The sequence below is a fragment of the Monodelphis domestica genome, chromosome 8 (assembly GCF_027887165.1).
Source record: "Monodelphis domestica isolate mMonDom1 chromosome 8, mMonDom1.pri, whole genome shotgun sequence".
Classification (NCBI taxonomy): Eukaryota; Metazoa; Chordata; class Mammalia; order Didelphimorphia; family Didelphidae; genus Monodelphis; species Monodelphis domestica.
Genome location: NC_077234.1, coordinates 236,745,568 through 236,761,032, shown reverse-complemented (window position 1 = coordinate 236,761,032; position 15,465 = coordinate 236,745,568). Strand labels below are relative to the sequence as shown.

General features: G+C 40.3%; 1 protein-coding gene across 1 annotated transcript in view; it reads right to left on the bottom strand.

The window, feature by feature from the left end:
- Window positions 1-15,465, bottom strand: part of CA5B (carbonic anhydrase 5B) — a 72,089-nt gene that overhangs the window by 32,225 nt on the left and 24,399 nt on the right. Inside the window, exons 2-3 of the mRNA XM_007500870.3 lie at window positions 8,653-8,836; window positions 1,197-1,394 (exon numbers count right to left, since the gene is read on the bottom strand). Of these exons, the coding sequence (XP_007500932.1) occupies window positions 1,197-1,394; window positions 8,653-8,782 (328 nt within the window). The 5' untranslated portion in view covers window positions 8,783-8,836. The remainder of the gene's footprint in view (window positions 1-1,196; window positions 1,395-8,652; window positions 8,837-15,465) is intronic.

Below are 15,465 nucleotides of genomic sequence, written 5' to 3'. Positions count from 1 at the left end.
AAAAGGTTTTATACATACAAAACCAATGCAACCAAAATTAGAAGGGAGGCAACAAATTGTGGAAAAAAATCTTCATAACAAAAACCTGACAAAGGTCTAATTACTCAAGTTTATAAATCTAAATATAAAAGCTAATCTAAAGCTAAGCTAAAATATAAAAGCGAAATCAATTGTACAAAAAATCAAGCAAGCCATTCTCCAATTGATAAATGGGCAAGGGACATTAATAGGCAATATTCAGATAAAGAAATCAAGACTATTAATAAGCAGATGAAAAAGTATTCTAAATCTCTGATAATAAGAGAGATACAAATCAAAACATCTCTGGGGTATCACCTCACACCTAACAGATTGGCTAACATGACAGCAAAGGAAAGTAATGAATGCTGGAGGGGATGTGGCAAAGTCAGGACATTAATGCATTGCTGGTGGAGTTGTGAATTGATCCAACCATTCTGGAGGGCAATTTGGAACTATGCCCAAAGGGTGCTAAAAGACTGTCTGCCCTTTGATCCAGCCATAGCACTGCTGGGTTTGTACCCCAAAGAGATAATAAGAAAAAAAGACATGTACAAGAATATTCATAGCTGAGCTCTTTGTGGTGGCAAAAAATTGGAAAATGAGGGGATGCCCTTCAATTGGGGAATGGCTGAACAAATTGTGGTATATGTTGGTAATGGAATACTATTGTGCTCAAAGGAATAATAAGCTGGAGGAATTCCATGGGGACTGGAACAATCTCCAGGAACTGATGCAGAGCGAAAGGAGCAGAGCCAGGAGAACATTGTACACAGAGACTGATACACTGTGGTACAATCAAATGTAATGGACTTCTCCATTAATGGCAATGCAGGGATCCAGAACAACTCTGAGGGATTTACAAGAAAGAACACTATCCACATTCAGAGGAAACACTGTGGGAGTAACAACACTGAAGAAAAACAACTGCTTGATTACATGGGTCGAGGGGATATGGTTGGGGATGTAGACTCTAAATGAACATCCTAGTGCAATCATCAACATGGAAATGGGTTCTAATCAAGGACACATTTAATACCCAGTGGAATTGCACAGCGGTTACAGGAAGGGAAGGGGGGGGGAGGGAAAGAATATGATTCTTGTAACCAAGGAATAATGTTCTAAATTGACTAAATAAAATTTTATTTTAAAAAAAGCATTAAATCGTATTCTCTTACCAGATTTATCTGCAGAATCCTCAAATTCTACTAGGAAAGAATATCCATTATTCCAGATATGAAGACAAGTACTTGGATCATAACAAATTTTTAAGGGTTTCAGGCAAGGATCATAAACACTATCTCTCCATCGGATGTTGATTGGTGATTGTCGATCCCCTCCCGGTACTGCTTCCAGGCTTTGCCAGAGTGGATGTACTAGGAGAAAAAAATAGATGTAGATTCTATTAAGGCATTCTATTAACTATCTATTTTCATAGAAAAAGTGATTCCAGGCAGAGAAAGCTTGTCATAGAGCCCAAGTATTTTAAGGCTCAGCTGACAAAGTTTGTTCAATAAAAGTTTTGAAAAAGAAAAAGAACTCTATACTCTACTAGAACTTGTAAGAATGATAACTGATTAATTTTACTCTTAACTAAAAGAAAAAAACTTTACTCCTAATGATACTTTTCTATAGGATCAAGTTACCTTAACATTAAGTTTTAATATTCAATACATTTTAAAGACTTTCTAGAGCACCTGATTATTTAACAGCAACTGATTATTTAAAAGAATGTTTTGGAATCTAAAAGTAGAACTAAGGATTTGTCACTTTCAACAAGCTTAGGAAACACATTCTATAAAATGCTTATCTCATATGAAAAGGAATGCAGAATTTATCACATATAGCCAAACATGAAGAAGCAACATGGTACAAGGGAAAGGCCATGACTGGTCTGGAATGAATGAATGAATTTATTAATAAATTTATAATAATAAGTACAATATAAAATTATATATAAATATGCACATATTTAAATACATGGTATATAATATATAACTGTATATAATGCTAAACATAATGAAGACATTTATTAATAAATTAAGAAAAAGCATTTATTAAGTGGTTACTATGTGTAAAGCACTATGCTAAGAGGTAGATACAAATAGAAAAGGACGACAATCCTTGCTTTCAAGGAGTTCACATTTGCCATCAAGAGCAAGGCAACTAGGTAGTGCAAAGGATTGAACACCGAGCCTGGAGTCAGGAAGAGCTGAGTTCAAATCCAGGCTCAGACAAAAACTAGCTATGCGATCCTGAGTGAGTCCCTTCATTTCTTCCTGTCTCGGTTTTCTCCGCTGTAAAGGGGGGATAATTACAGCACCTGCCCAAAGAACTATTGTTAGTATGGAATGAGATAATGTTTCTGAATTAGAGCTAGTAAGGTTCTTGGCATAAAGTAGGTACTTCAGAAATGATGCCACTTGGGCCAGGAAAACAATACATATGGAAGGTTTCAGCTGTAACGTGGCTGGAAGGCCACCTGGTCCTTAGAGGGCGGCAGCAGAGCGGATGGTAATGCTTAATGGCCGCTCCACTAATAAAATGCCGTGGGAGCAGGAACCCCTTCCTCTGGAGCTTCAGGAATGGCGGCCGCACGAGGGCTGCTGCCCAGGAAGATGACTCTGGAGCCAGGGTGGGAGCGTTGCTATTCCCAAGGCTTCAGGGCCCCGGTCTGGCTCCAGCAGGGTCTGAAAACAGAAGATGGCGGAAGTAGCGGTGGCTGGACTTGCTTGGCACATGGCCGCCTCCTGTCTTTCCCTCCAGCGAGGCTGGCTCGCCGGCTGTGTGCAGTGCAGCCGCCTGGCGGTTGGTGGCCATGACTGGTCGTGGCAGAAGCGGCTTCCCCGGATGAGGGCTGTGAGCCCTGGGTGGGAAACAGGAAGTGTAGCCTGGGAGGCGTGGCCGCTCGGAGGGCGCCTCCCCAGTGGCTCCCCCTCAGCCAAGGTCTGGGGAGCGCCAATCGTCTATCATCTTGGCGTCGGGATTCTGGCCCTTCCCCATCGCAGGCCAAGAGGAGATGTTGGTCCGTCTGCTCTCTTCTTCCCGTGGAATTGTGGGCCCAACTAACTGTCGGGTGGCAGTATTTGTCAGACATCCATATGCATGTTGTTGTTCAACTGCGCCTCCATGTGCGATCCCGGGACCACAATATCCCTGGAGTTTTCTTGCAAAGCATACTGGGGTGGTTGGCCATTTCCTTCTCCAGTGGATCCTTCGGTCAGGCAATCAATGCCGCACAGCCAGGAAGTATAGGAGACTAAACTTGAACTCAGGACAATCCACTGAGCTGCCTAGCGACCGCCAGGTACCTAGAGGTTCAGTGACTTGGCCAAGGTTGCACAGTCAGGAAATATTTGAGTCTGGATTGGAACTCAAGTCTTCCTGACTCCAGGACTGTTGCTTTTAACTACTGAGCCACAGATGCCTCTTTATATGCGTTGTACACCCAATTGCAGAGTGTAGCTTTTTTTTCATTCAATTGATTTTTCCTATATCTCCGGTCAGGTCGAACTATTTTAAATGATTAAGAATCCAGAAAAGGTCAGGAGAGTCTGAAACGTGCTTGGGGCTTGATGCCATCAGCACAGTTTGTCCTTCAATGAGGGCAGGTGTCTAGAGGGCCTCCTCTCTATAGCACTGGACGCCTTTGATGTCAGCCCCAACACTTTGGTAAATACCCATCTCCCTGCTTTATGCCTCATTTGCTATTAATGCCCAGAAGGTCATCAACATGACTTGTCTTGTTATATTTCTTTGGAGATTCCAGTAGGAGAACTCTTTGTTCGGTGCTCACTCTCTCTTGGTTCTCTTGCAATCTGTCTGCCTTTCTTTGCAGACTCCTTGCTACTTGTAGTGCTGTGTAGGTACTTCCTTCTAACTCTTGGGCTACCTTCCAGTCTCTTTCCACATCCTCTCTCAGTAATCCTGTCAGCTCCCCTAGATTCAGCTAATATTCCAATATAGACCACTCCCAAGTCTAATGCAGTCTTCCTTTCTCCTTAGCTCCAGTCCTGATCCATGTCTCTAACCATAGGTTCCAGACATCTCCAACTCAAGGGGTCCAAAATGTGCTTCATTATATTCCTTGTACTCTGCACCTTCCAAAATACACCCACGTACCGCACTTATATAGACTTCTTTATTTCTGCTGAGGGCACCACCAGCCTTCTAGTAAATTATGGCTGAAACCTTGGACTCTTCCCTCTTCCTCATCTTTCATAGCTTACCGATGGCTAACTCTTATTGATTTTACCCTGACATCAGTTGTATGCATTGCCTTTTCTCTACTGAGCCCAATCCAGGTTCCATTATTTTTGGCTTGGATTGTTGCCATAGCCTCCTAATTATACCCCCAACTTCCAGCCTTTTTCTTCTCCAATCCATCTTCTAGACAGCTGACAAAATACTATTCCTAAAAACAAATCTTAATGGATCACTGTCCTGCTCAAAAAGCTGCTGTGACTGTTACCTCTAAGCTAAAATGAACTCTTCAGTTTAGCACCTGAAACCCTTCAGAAATGGATCCAGGCAACTTTTCTAGACATACAGCACATTTACTCCTCTGATAAATTCTGTGTTTGAGAACAAAAGTAGTGGCTTTACTGGCATTGAAGGGGAAATATTTTTCATAATCATCTTTAGGGTTTTTTTTTTTACTATTTTCATTCATTAATTTTCTTGTTTCCAGTTTCAACTTTAATTGTCCTTAAGGATAATTTGCTTAGTTAAATCTCTTACCAACCTTTCTGCAAACTTATTTTTCCTCTTCTAGTTTATAAGGTGAAGCATTTTCCACTATTTATCCTCTATAAGATTTTACAAATGAGTTTATAGTGTAAATTAACATTTACATTTTAAACTATAATTATTCTTGACTACCATCTTTATTTGGCAAATGAAAACATGTATGTACTAAATAAGGTGGTTTTTAGACTCTCTATATTCCCCTTATTTTTACTCTCTTCTTGTTTTTTCTTTGCTTTCATAAATTAGTAGCTGACTGTGTACAGAGAGCTTATTCAGATCTGACTCTTGTATCTCACTAGTCATTTTCTGTCTGCCACAATATAACCAGTTTCATTTGCTGTGATGTTATTTGGTGCTGACGCTGTCCAGCACCTCCTGACTATTTTTAAGATAGGATTCATGACACATAGCCATGACAGTTATGTAGTCTATGTACCTTCGATTTCTCTCGCGTCTTGTTCCTGAGCCAGGTTTCTTTAGTCATATTTCCTATAATTACCCCCCCAATCTCAACCCTGTCAGGCTGGTGTGCTCAATGTCTCCTCTTCTGCCATGCTCAGTGCCACCTTTGTTCCAGCTGCTTCCCTTGACTCCATGCCACCTACGGAGAGCCTACCTTTCCAGCTCAAATGAACCTTGGAATAGAATGCAAATTACTCTCATCCACCCCAATTTCTCCCATCTCTAAAATGATAAAATTCACTTAGTCCCATGTAGTTTTACACTTCATTGTTTTCTGTTGGGTCACGTGTTTGTTTTGTCTCTTCAATTAAGTCATAATGTAATTTGAGAACCAAAGCCATGCTTGACCCTTACAGTGTCTATCTAGGAACTTCATTATTGCTGCTCAGTGGTTTTCAGTCATGTCCAACTCTTTGTGACCCCAATTGAGGGTTTCTTGGCCAAGATGGCCATTTTCTACTCCAGTTCATTTCACAGATAAGGAAACTGAGACAAATGGGACTCAGGGACTTGCTCAGGGTCACACAGCTAGGAAGTGTCTGAGGTTAGATCTGAACTCAGAAAGAGGAGTCTTCCTGACTCCAGGCCCAGCACTCTATCCTCTGAGCCCCCTAGAGCCCCCATCTAAGGGCTAGTTATTCTCATGATTGCATTAGCTCCACTAAAAACCCCAACTCTTTCCAGAAGAACAACCCCGTACGGCTCTGAGGGTAGGTTGAGTCAGTGCTCCAGCCTTTAACGCTTTTGTTATAACTTATCCCATCAGGGTTAGTTACCATCTCAAATCTGATGGGCATGCTATCTATGCACCTTTATGCAAGATAAAAATGTTCAATAGCAATGCCATAACTATTGATCCTTGAGTCACTCTACTAGAAGCTATTTTTTTAAACCTGTACCTTCTATCTTAGAATCACTACTATGTGTTTGTTCTAAGGCAGAAGGGCTAGACAATGGGGGTCAAGTGACTTGCCCAGGGTCACACAGCTAGGAAGTATCTGAGGCTGGATTTGAACCCAAGACCTCCTATCTCTAGGCCTGGCTTTCTATTCACTGAGTCACCCAGATGCTTCCAGAAGCTACTTTTCAAAGGGACATCAACCCATCAATGACTTCTGTTTGAATCTGGCCATTGAACCTACTCCACATTCATCCACATCTCTCTATCTTGTCTACCTGGATAGCCTGAGGAACTCCATCCACTTTATGTAAAACTGTTCCATTAGGAGTTTGTTGATCTGGCAACCCTGAAGAAAAGCGTAGTCTGACACGATTTCTTCTTGGCTACCACTTCCTTTTCTACCTGTTCAGAATAAACTATGATCTTAAATGTTGCCAGGAATGAAAGCCAAATTTGCTGTCCTAGCACTTATAGACTAGATCCACTGCAGAGCAACACACATCCTTCTTGGGGTATCCGTCTGACTTGTTGCCACCTTCTGAGCATCAATAATCACAAGGGCCATTTCTTTCAGAACCCTGTGCTAGTCTGCCTCAGTCTGCTAACCTGAGCTAAACAGGCTCACGGAAACTCTGTTCTTGCTTCTTACGCTTCTTTCTCTGAGATTTTAACTCTCTTCTTCTGGCCTCCTCAGCCCATAGACTATTTTTCTCCGTGGCAGAATAAAAGAATCAGAATAGGAACTGAGGAATTGTGGGTTCCTTCATTATTACCCTCCAATCCACCCTAATGAAAGGTCTGTTTTCATTTCCGTCCTCCTCTTTTCTCCCCTACCCACCCAAAATCCTTTCCGCTAACTTTACCATTCCTTGCCAGCTTTAGTTCATTCTAAGCACTGGTTTTCCTGATTATCTTAACGGGGCTTTTCATGATTGTATAGTCAAATCTAGCATCTTGTCCTTGTGCCTATTTTTTTTGAAGTAAATGTTTTTTAAAAATCTAATTAGCCGAATGTGTTCAAATGACTCTCTTTAAGCATCTTTGCCAACGTCTGTTTTTCCTCCTTATAGGAACTGTTGAAAGAAACTGAGCTGATAAAAAAACGACAACTAATGTCCAAGAGTTCAAGAAGCGTCCTGAGGACCTCAGAGCTGGGTAAAAGCCAAACCAGGACAAAAACAAAGGGCTTTTTGTGCCCTGTCATCTGCATCATTCTGTTAACGATATTATCAAAATGATTACATTTACAGAGCACGAAATATTGATTTTTAGGGTCTCTCTTATTAGTCCATTGATTACTGCTATTGAATTAATTAATGTATTAAAAAACCCTTTCCTTCTGCCTTAGAACCAAACCTGGGTGCTAGTTCCAAGACAAAAAAGCAGCTAGGCAATGAGGGCTAAGTGACTTGCCCAGTCTCACTCCATTAGGAAGTATCTGAGTTCAAATTTGAACCCAAGACCTCCTATCTCCAGGCTTGGCTCTCAATCCACTGAACCACTTAGGTGCCCCCTATTGTAGTTAAAGATAAGAAGTTTATCTTATTTGAGAACTATAAAAAAAAGTTAAACTATTTCCATTTTTCTTAGGGATGTCACTAATCTATGGTCCGTTTTATTTTTAAGTCTTTTTGTTATTCCCTTGTTTCAGCTGTGTCAGACGCTCCGTGATCCCTTTTGAAGTGTCCTAGGCAGTGACACGGGAGTGTTTTGCCGTTTCCTTCTCTGGCTCATTTTACAGATGAGAAAACTGAGGCAAACAGGGCTACGTGGCTTGCCCGGGGCCACCCTGCTAAGGAATCTCTGAGACCACAGTTGAACTCAGTCCTTTCTGACTCCAGACACTGTGTCACCTCGCTGCCGTGAGTATCTTCCAAAGAAGAGAACTGAAAAAACCCTAGAAAAACATTCTTCCCCCCCCCTTTTTTTTCCTAAAACAAAACAATAGAACTCTTCTTCATACCAAGCAGTTCCTGGACTTGAGCTTTCTAACGCCAGTAAAAACACAACAAAGTTCTCTTTAAAGAAAGGTGACACCTTCCTTTCCCCCTTTTTATGAATCTTGTAGTATCCGTTTCTTAAATAAATTCAATGAGACAAACAGGGATGTGGGCAAACATGTCAGAAGCCACACCCGGCTTAAAGACATTTGTTATGAGTCAGACCGGTCTATTTTAATGTCACATTCCTTTTTCTAGGGGAAACAAAATAAATCTGCGATAAAAAGTAACATAGAAGTCGTCTCTAAACATTTTTTACTAATGAATTCCAGAAAGCGATACGGATCTGCAAGCCAGGGGAAAAAAGGAGAAATCGACTCCACTAATTATGTTACTATTTGAAACCGGCATCACTTTCATTTAGGTCATGGCAAATAGGAGATAACGTGCTTCACTGTTTTGGCTGTCTCGAACCATTTTAAGCTGCCTGTTCTTACCTAAGAAGATGGTTTTACATAGCCGTAGAGCAGCGAAGATCAACAGATATTGAAGAAAACAACACGAAAAGTGACATATACTCACTGGCCCGATTCCTGGTTTTGTATGTGCAAGTATACAAGCTGCAAGGCCTCACTGGTACAGATGGCTGATTCCAGGTCATTTTCCGTAACAGCTTGTATGGAAATGCCTTCAAGTTATTTAGCACTAACATGTTTAAACTCGATGTCTTTATCAGTTCCAAAACAGTCTTCAAGAACCTCACCACCTAATAACACAAAGGAAGTCAATGGGGAAAGGCAGTGAAAAACAGAGATTAAAACAGCAAACAATAACCAAGAAAACAAAATCAGACTATTAACCTACAACCCTTGTCTTGCAAGGGGAAAAAAGGACCCAAAATGAAAGTTAATATTTAATCCACTTCTGGTCTTACAACTCATTGGCTAAATGTGTTGGGAGGGCAGGGCTAGCTGATGATTGCCCTGTGAAACACTTTGCCATTTTCTCAGGTTTGCAAATCCTGAAGGCTCAGAGAAAAGAACCTCTTTGATAGGAAAAGAAATATTATTTATATTACAGTTACTCAAATAAGCTTCCTTCTTATTTTTCTTTTCTATGTCTTAAATACTTTACTAATCATTAATCTGGTATTTAAGAACAGACTAAGAACTAAAATGTTCCTTTGAAATTTGAATAGAAAAATATTCTTGCAGAAAGCAATGTCATCATTTAAAATAATTTCAAAATACAGTATGTAACATAATTTTATGAAATTATGAAATCGCCTCTCCTGAAATATTTGTATGAGAACCAATTGTAAATTTCACTTTTGATCAGTTTAAAATTTTTAAAAAATGCCTCTGGAAAAAATAAAAACCCTAAATAGATTAATCCTATCAACCTAGAGGTTATATGGGGAAAAAAGTCTTGTTTTTTAGCCCAAACTACCTTTTTACCAAGAAAAATCTTAGATTGGGAGGGCAGGGCTAGCTATAACTATTGTTATAACATAAGACATCATTAAATCCATAGTAAATTTAATCTATATGAATCCCTTTTTCCTTCAACACTCAAAACAGCTGGCACTTTTCATCACAAAACAAGTGGTTTTTAAAGTGTTACAAAATGTGTTATGATTATATATCCAGCTCAGACTTCTCACTCTGACTCCAAATAGGTTTCCTCGCTGCCCACAGGGAGTGCTTGAAATGGACCCAAAAGCAATAGTTTGGCTTGAGGCAAACACATTTCCTGGTGTTCTGGATTCCTCCTCTCTAAAATGGCATGATATCTTACTTTGTTATTACTCAAAGGTTTAGACCTGATGAGGAAAGTCTCTTCAGGAAAGCAGAAACAAGCAGAATCCAAGCTATTTCTGACTTAGCATATTAAGTCCTAAAGCAGCTCTTGAGGCACAGAAGTTAAAAGACCTGCCCAGTGTCACACAGCTAATACAATCTGAACCTAGGGCTTCCTCACTCCTAGGGACAGTTGGTGCAGGGAATAGTTTGCCAGGTCTAGAATCAGGAAGACTCGTCTTTCCGAGTTCAAATCCAGCCTCGGACATTTACTAGCTGTATGACCCTGGGAAAATCACTTCACCCTGTTTTGTTTTGCTTTGTTTTTTCAGTTTCCTCATCTGTCAAATGAGCTGGAGAAGGAAATGGCAAATCACTGCAATATCTTTGCCAAGAAAACCCCAAATGGGGTTACAGAGTCAGAAATGACTAAACTAAAAAAACTAAACGTCATCTTCCTCACTCCAACTCTAGTGGTTCTTTCCACAACTCAGTGTCTCCTTTGTGGTGACTTTAGACTCAATGAGCTTGTCTACATTGAAGAAGTTGTGATGTTGTCACAATTGTTAATGGTGATCCTGTTTAGATTGTGGATTTCTACCTCCCCTTTGAACACTTTCCTTCTCACCAAATGCCAACAGGTCAGATCCCTGCATCGGGAGGAAAGCGGGCTCTGGTGAGTTACAAATACCCGGATGTGATGGAGTTTCTCTTCCTCCTAGAAGCATCCACAGCTTTTAAAAAGTGCCATGGAGCCTGACAACCCAAGAACTGAGGCCAGCCCTGTACCTTCAGCCTACAGAGTGAGGCCAATCTTTTATCTGGAGCCTACAGGCTCCTTTTTTGTTGTTGTTGAGCCATTTCAGTCACGTCCAACTCTTTGTGACCTCCTTTGGGGTGTTCTTGGCAAAGCCACTGGAGTGCTTTACCTTTTCCATCTCCATCTCATTTTATAGGTGAGAGATGGAGACAAACGGGGTGCAGTAACTTGCCCAGGCTAACAGCCAGGAAGTGTCTGAAGCCAGATTGGAACTCAAGAAGAAAAATCTTCCTGACTCCAAACCTAGCGCTCTGTCTACTTTGCTGCCTAACTGACCTTTATAGACTCCTTATCATTCCTCTTTGTATTATTCTGCACTAGTCAGCTGGTTATAATCTAGTTCTCCTCCCCTCTCTTATATTGCTATTGCTTCTAGGTCCAAGGAGAAGAGCTATGAAATAAAGAAATGGAAAAAAATCCATTTCTTTTTTATATTTTTGATGTGTATTATTGGCACGGGCATTGTACTCCCCAAATTCAAGCAAAATATAAGCAGGGGAATTCCTTTGCTCCCTTACCTCCTGGTGACTCCTAACCCCAAACATCTGATAACTCCTATAAGACCCTGAGAGGATCATCCTCCTTGGATTGTCCTTTAGATTTGAGATGGACAGAGAGATGCACCTCCAGGCTACACCTCAATACTATCAGACTGTATCTCAGACATCCATCTGTCCCCTAAACTAGGAGGGTCACCCCTAGGTCTCCAGACAGACCCAGTCAGATGGCCAAACCCCCCACTGAATGCCTGAGTGTTTACCACTCTAGAGTCACCATGACACAGCATTGTGTCTACACTATTTTAAAGAGTATAAAATCCCCAGAATTGACATCATCTGGGGCACAGCTTTTCCATCCATGCTGTCCTCCCAAAGAGTGAATCCCCATCTTACTGTTCCACCTTACTATCCTCCTGGCCATTCTCAACATTACTTTATAAATCAATAAATTTCTCTTTTTCTTTTTAAGCTAAGTTTCAGAGTTTTGCATTCTTGCAAAAGGATCAACTTTAGTACCCCACAACATTATAAAAATAGCAAGTATGTTAAGGGAACTTTGCAAATATGTTTATTTCATATTACTACTACAAACCCAAGAACAATTTAGGTCTCTATTTTTCCTTAACTATCAACAGGTAACCTGGATCTAGAACTAGTAAAAGAAAATGGAAGTTTTCTTGGGATTTTCTTAAATTTAATCACTTAAGTCTTAGACTATTTGCATAACTTTGCCAACTTCAGCCCTATATATAATACCTGTCAAGTAGTTAGGGAAGTAAAGTAAAGAACTCTTTTGGTTTAAAAAGTGGCCATTTTATGAGTTAATGAAGGTGAAAAGGCAATCTGGTTCAAAGATCTTCCTGAAGTCAAGAAAACCTAAGTGCATGTCCTCCTTCTAACACATACTAGCTGAATGACCAGTGGATAATGAGGAATCTCTTAGTCTACTTGGAGGCAACTCTTTAAGGCTAAAAATTGCAAAACAGGTGCATGGGTAGAACAAGTTTCTTTACTAGGAGTTTTCTACACAAATGAAATCACAATTCTGAACCAAAAAGGGGAGAAAAAAACTGACATGGCTTAATGACCAACTTGTTGTTCATCCTTTGATTTCAAAGAGGACCATAGATATCATGGCATATTGTCTTCACTTGTGTGTGAATTTGATAAGTACGGCAGAGTTGTACAAAATTATCAGCCTCACTTATGTGTACTAAGAAACCAAAAAAATCATGTGACTTAATTTATTATGATGCTTGATTTATTGTAGTGGTCTGGGATGGAACCCAAAATATCTCTGAGGTATGCTAGTACGTAAAAGAGAGCTAATGTGTTGTTGTTGGGGGACAGGGAGAGCAAGATAGGGAAAGAACTTGAGAAGGGAAATGGTGACAAAGTCAGAAAGGTCAGAAGCATAACCAGGAGGGTAATGAATCGTGGCCACCATGGACCATACTCTCAAATAGTCTTTAAATGGAATTCGCCAGCAGGAAAGGAGGGGTGGCATTTTTTTTTCAATCTTTTTTTCAGTTATGCCCAACTTTTTGTGAACCCATTTGGGGTTTTCTTGTCAAAGATATTGGAGTGGTTTGCCCTTTCCTTTTCCAACTCACTTTACAGATGAAGAAACCGAGGCCAACAAGGTTAAGTGACTTGCCCAAAGCCACATAGTAAGGGTCTGAAGCCAGTTTTGAACTCAAGGAAATAAGTCTTCCCAACTTCAGACCAGTGCTCTATCCAATGCTCTACTAGCTGCCTCAGTGGGGACCAGCATGGTAGGGTAACATTGTAGGGTAAACTGCCCCCAGGCACTGATGGAAGTTCTAGGGTTGAGAGGGCAGCTGAATTATGGGGGGAAAGACTTTGAAGTCAGAAATACAGCTAGAAGGCCAATGAATCATGGCCAGCATGGGCTAATGCCCCCCAAATTAAGTCCTTGAAAGGAATCATCAACGAGAGGAGAAAGCTGGTAATGAACTAAGAACAATGTATTCTCAAATGCTTGTTCTCTAATTATTGGATTACAGGATTTAGAGATGAAAGGAGGACTTAGAAAACTTTAGTCCAATCATGTCACTTTATAAATGAAGCGTAACAGTCTCATAGAGATTCTGACTTTCCCAAAGGAGTTTAAAAATGAACAAAACATCCATATAATTTTAGAATTAATTATCACAGAATCTAGAATCTCATAGTCAGAAGAGATCTAACTATTTAGTCCAACTCATATCTTATATGGCCTTTACCCCCCCCCCCCAAAAAAAAAAGATTACCCATTACCTCCTAAGACAGGCCATCCATTTTTGGATAACTCTAGGTGGCCTGGTAGATAGTGCCAAGCCTGGGGTCAGGAAGACCTGAGTTAAAAATCTAGACCCAGATACTTACTAGCTGAAAGACATTGATAAGTTAGAGAGCCTCCAAGGAAAGGCAACCAGTGGTGTAGAGGGCCTTGAGAGCCTGCTGTTGCAAGGGTCATTTTTAGGAACTAGTAGGGAGGTTTGGCTATAGATGAGAAGACTTGCAGAGCAGGTAACACATTGTCTGCAAGTGTCTGAAGGGCTATCAATTGAGAGAGATTAGCGCTATTCATATTTGTCTAGAAGCTCCTAGGATCAAGATGAGAGCTGGATGCTGTGAAGAGCCATATTTAGCCTCAAAAAGAAAAACTTCCTAAAAATGTTATTGTTGTTCAGTTGTGTATGACTCTTCATGACTTCCCTTTGGAGTTTTCTTGACAAAGGTACTGCAGCAATTTGTCATTTCCTTCTCTAGCTCATTTTACATGAGAAAATGAAAGCAAACAGGGTTAAGGGACTTGCCCAGGGTCACATAGTTAGGAAGTGTCTGAGGTCACATTTGAACCCAGATCTCCCTTCTCTGGACCTGACTTTCTATGTACTGAGCCTCCTAGTTGCCCTTTTCAAGATAGATATAGATATAGATATTTTTTTAACACATAGAAATGTGGATGGAAATCAGAGTTTTCATATAGGAAATCAAGTCAAATAGAATACTTTACCTGCACTAATCTATTCTTTAACCCAAATGTTACACTTTCTTCCATATTCATATCCTTGCTAAAGATCACAAAACAAGAGACCAATGGAATTTTGCAAGTTTCAAACTGTAATTCAGTTTGACATATTATTGCATAATTTTAGCATTACTATTTAGCAATCACAAAAATGTGTTAGTGCTTGTAGTTTGTTAGAAAACTTATACAGGAGTTCCAGAACCATGGGTGCCTGGGGAGATGTTTTAATAAAGCCATAAAAGAAGCTGACATTTTCTAACAGTATTACCAAGACTGAGCCTCCTATTACTATTTATGGCTCATATGCAAGTCTTCTACCTCAGAGATTAAAGCTCCTTCAATTTCTTTCCTTCATACTTTGAAGCTCTTGAATATCTGTCTATGCATTCTCTCCTCCTTTCCTGCCATCTTGGAAGATGTATCGTTCCTCCCTGCCAAAGTTAATACTGTCTTAACACAGTCTATCCTTTCCTACCTTCCAGAGGAAATTACTCCAAAAGCCATCCCTGATCTCTCTCATTATTCTCCTATCTCTCTTCTATATTTGCTTCTTCCCATTTACCTATAAATATGCAGACTTCCTCAATGCTTAAAAAAGAAAAAAAGACCCCATTGACTCTTCTGCACTCTCAAACTTTTACTCTAGCTCTCTCTTTTTCATTACCAGAAATCGAAAAATAGTCTACACAATTGAAAGGTCTTTCCCATCTTTATGAGAATGTGCATTAAGGATATATTTGATGAAAATATGAAGAAAGGAAAGGCAGGTTTGCATAAATGATATTCTAGAGCAGCCCAAATCTTTGCAGGCACATATAGCTGCCTGAAAGGTCCCTTTGACAACAAACAAGACATTATTTTGTTCTTTTCTGATTACACCCCCCAAAATGTTTTGCCTCCTAAAAACCAAATTCCGTTTTTGACTCTCCTTCTCCAACAAGGCGTATATTAATGTCACACAAGACTCCTTGGCAAATGAAACCAGCAATTTCTAACAAGCTGGGGGGAGGAGGGAAGGGTGTGTGTGAGAAAGAGTTTTTCTAAACCTGATCCTTCACCATCTCATAAAGAAATGTGATAAAGTCAAACAAAGCAAAACAAAACAAAACCAGCCACACAAGAAGCAAAAGGAAGCTAATCACTACAAAATCACGATTTCAGAATGAAAGACTAGTTAACTGCTTTTTAGCTCACCCACCTCTGCTGGTCAGACCCATTCTCTACCCCAGGCTGCAGTTC